Genomic DNA, 3,579 nt, shown 5'->3' with positions numbered 1-3,579 from the left:
AGTACAGGTAATAAATTAAATTATACTCACTCTGTACCGAAGTACTTGTAGTTAGGGGTAAATACAGAGGTAGTAGGATTAATTAATCAACAAAGCTAAAAACACAGCAGGTGCTTTGTAATATACCATCAAGCAAGTAGCATCAATGGCTATCTGCCCCTCAGCAACATAGGTTACTACAAACATTAGTTTAAAGCAAGATTTTTCTTTTCTTTTCTTTTCTTTTCTTTTGGCCCACGGACAGACATAAAAACATACGTTTGCCTTTAATTATCCCTTTTCCTTTGATAACAATGACATAATTAATTACACATTAAAATGACCTCTTCTTCTTCTTCTTCTTTTGAGCAAAAAGAAAGAAAGAATCTTTCTTACACTTGGAAAACCAAGAAAAATACACTTGACTTGCTTATACATATTTTACCGGTTGGTTGGTTGGTTGGCTGGCGCATATATGAAACTTCAACGTTTCCAAACAACAAAGCTCTGCATTCAAATTTACATACAATTTTGAGACCGTGTCCGTGTCCCTCCAGGTGGTACAATTGTGAGACCGCAAGTGTCCGTGTCTGTGCTATGTTAGGCTTTCTTTCCCTGCATCTGCTAACACAACAACAACAACAACAACAACAACAACAATTCAACCACCTTTCTAAGGTTTTCTAAGGTTTCTGTGGAAGGAGCTCGCTACCTTTCTAAGGTACTTGGCGTGAAGTTTCAGTGCACCAGCGCAAGCCTTCTTTGCATCCAAGTTCCCGTTAACATTGTTCAATATCTAAAACAAAAACAAAAAAAAGCACAACTTCAGATCTACTTTCAGTCTAAAACAAATCTTATTTCAACGTTAATAATCGATTTCCAGTGTTCATTGTGCTTCAATTTTTTCCTTGCTACATTACTTGACTAGTCATAATTGAGCCAAACGATTTGTTACGTGAAGTTTAGCCTGTTTTCGCTCCTCCTATTATCAACTCTGAAATACGTACGTCTTGCATCATAAAACAAGAAACACGGGAAAAGCTTACCCTAATAATGTCATCTAATCCCCGGGCTTCTTGCAACAGCTTCTGACTGTTCTCTTTCAATACACTAGCAACCAGGAAAACAGAAATAGGGACAGGCCCATCAACACCATTAGTAGCACTCTTCATATTCGCCCTCTCGTACTTGCCAAACTGACGGGTTGATTTTACTCTTGGTTTATATCCTTGAGCACTTCTGTCAGTTGCAGGCCCGCTCTCTTCATAGGTGGAGAACATGTCAGGGTCATATTCTAGAGCCCACATCATCTGCAGATAACAAACATGATCCATTCAACAACCAGGGTCAATCTTTATTTGCAAAGCAGAGTTTAAACTTCAAGAAACATAAAGCATTATTATTCCTTAAGACATGACAACCAGGCTCGTAGTTGGGTGGCCTTTTAATGGAGAACTCGTTGACACACAACAGTTTGCAACAATGCCAATAACCAGCTAGCGCTTAAAAATCCATGGATTCAACCCAACTAAGCTGGAGTGTGTGACCGTTTTTGGTTGGCTGGTAATACCATTCATTTTATTTTGCGGACACGAGAACAACCATGACCACACACACACACACACACACACACACACAAAGAACAGTAGGAAACAATGACACATATTCTGTTGGATGACTTGCGTGACGTAGTAGTGAAGTCCATTTGGGTCCATTTGAACTAAAAAAATAACAGCAGGAAACAATGACACACCTTTGAACGTAGTCATGGTGTCACTAAGAAAATGAAAGAAAATATCTGAATATGGCATCTAAAACGTAGTAGTGAAGTCCATTTTAACTAAAAGAAGTTCAGCCCAGGATACTTTTGAGGCATTGAGGCCAACTGTACAACACGCACACTACTGTGCTGAATTTGGTTCGTAGATCAAACCTCACACGGATGAAATAAATACAACAAATATTTTAGATTTAGCACCACATCAAAAAGAAGTATTTACCTCCCAAAGGTACAAGGAGTCCCCAAATGACAGTTCACGGCGAAACAATACCATGAACATACGGAATGCAAAGAGATAGTCGCCTCCGCCAAGTCTTTCTGTGTTCAAGAGTCAACAAGCAGAAATTGCAGTGTAAGAAGATCAAATGGATATCCAGGTCCCTCCTTGAGTGTTGATTAAATACATACATATATACATACCGAGGTGGTCATGTAACTTTGGGTCCAGCACCTGAATGATAGAGGCAAGGTGCTGAAGCTGGTTCTCAACCCCAACGGATTGCTGTGTGCATCTGAAATTCCCGCGCTTTAAAAATCACAGATAGATAACAATAATAAGTGAAACTAGAAGAGTCACAGATAGATAACCAAAATGATGGGATGGAGTGTGTACCGACCAGTCTACGCATGAGTCTCTCAAAGCACCAAAACGCATCTGCTTCGTCATTGAGTAGCACGATCATCGGTGAGCATAAATCACTCATTCCTGTTTGAGATGTGAAGATTACAAACGTGCATAAGAAAGCATCGACTTTTCATCAGGCAAAAAATAAGCATTCTGGTGCAAATCAAATCAAATCAAACAGGAGGTAGGTAGGTAGGTAGCTAGACACCTTGGCAGTAACCAACTTCTTTGTCGATCCATGCGTATACAGCTAGAATATCCCATAACTTGGAGAGATTCTCTTTCTTCTCGTAGAAGAGCATGGAGCGGTCAGTGCGTAGAACATCAAGACCTGTATATTAATATTATCCCCACCACATACATAGTGGAGGATAATCATGATTAGAATAATGCTGGAAGTAGGAAGAGTAGACATAGTAATTGATTTGATGTAGGAACCCCATGATACCGATTTGGTGTAGCGTAAGCTTCCACTCGATGGTGTGTTTATCGGTGAGACGGTGGTTTGCAGATGACGACGACGACGAAGACGACTCATCTGCATTGCTGGTGGTGGTGGTTGAACCAGGTTGCTGGTCTGCTGCAGTGGCTTCGAGTAAAACCAGAGGGTCGTTGATAGGCACGCCATCCTCGGTTATGATGGGGGCGGTGATGATTTTGCCGCTGCCGACGTGAGGGTCCATGTGTTTGCATTGTTCCTTCCATCTGGCATACTGTATCCTGCTTGCGTGCATATCACATATAGCGTTGCGGTGTTAAGCAGCAGTTGAATTGTACTCTACAGTAGTAGCTAAGCATTGAGACGTATTGATACTAGAGATAGAGATAGTGAGTAGTAAGTACTACTCCTAGTAAGTAACAGACCTTCTTGCTTGCCTGATGTGGTCGCGGTCATCGAAGGTGCTCTCGGGATCGAAGCAGCCAAGCAGGAACTCCCAGACCTCTCCTCTGATTGCGGGATGCACACCCTAGTAGTATATACATATATATATGTAGAAAACAAACATGCTTGCTTGTGTTAGACGACGACGACGACGACGAGATGAGGAAGAAAATTGGTTTGAGGCTGACAGCCTGACAGAGAGAGAGAGAGAGAGGCATACCCCGCTCTGAATCCGGTTTAGAACAGAGGCGATGTGGAGGGATCCGTGGTGCGTGAAGGCGGCGTGCCATTTGCGTACGCTCAGCGTCTTGC

General features: G+C 41.8%; 1 protein-coding gene across 2 annotated transcripts in view; it reads right to left on the bottom strand.

The window, feature by feature from the left end:
- Positions 1-251: 251 nt before the first annotated feature.
- LOC119313074 (TBC1 domain family member 15-like) overlaps positions 252-3,579 on the bottom strand; it is a 4,134-nt gene continuing 806 nt past the window's right edge. Inside the window, exons 2-11 of one of the 2 annotated variants that reach the window (XM_037588895.1) lie at positions 3,488-3,579; positions 3,249-3,352; positions 2,833-3,104; positions 2,593-2,715; positions 2,377-2,465; positions 2,180-2,285; positions 1,980-2,077; positions 1,026-1,289; positions 692-775; positions 252-600 (exon numbers count right to left, since the gene is read on the bottom strand). The exon at positions 3,488-3,579 is cut by the window's right edge and continues 2 nt beyond it. In XM_037588895.1, the coding sequence (XP_037444792.1) occupies positions 580-600; positions 692-775; positions 1,026-1,289; positions 1,980-2,077; positions 2,180-2,285; positions 2,377-2,465; positions 2,593-2,715; positions 2,833-3,104; positions 3,249-3,352; positions 3,488-3,579 (1,253 nt within the window). In that variant the 3' untranslated portion in view covers positions 252-579. Of the gene's footprint in view, positions 776-1,025; positions 1,290-1,979; positions 2,078-2,179; positions 2,286-2,376; positions 2,466-2,592; positions 2,716-2,832; positions 3,105-3,248; positions 3,353-3,487 lie in introns of both variants that reach the window. The other variant, XM_037588896.1, reaches the window with a different exon arrangement.

The sequence above is a fragment of the Triticum dicoccoides genome, chromosome 5B (assembly GCF_002162155.2).
Source record: "Triticum dicoccoides isolate Atlit2015 ecotype Zavitan chromosome 5B, WEW_v2.0, whole genome shotgun sequence".
In the NCBI taxonomy this organism is placed as follows: domain Eukaryota; kingdom Viridiplantae; phylum Streptophyta; class Magnoliopsida; order Poales; family Poaceae; genus Triticum; species Triticum dicoccoides.
The sequence above is the reverse complement of the archived record's forward strand: the minus strand, read 5'-3'. Positions and strand labels throughout refer to the sequence as shown.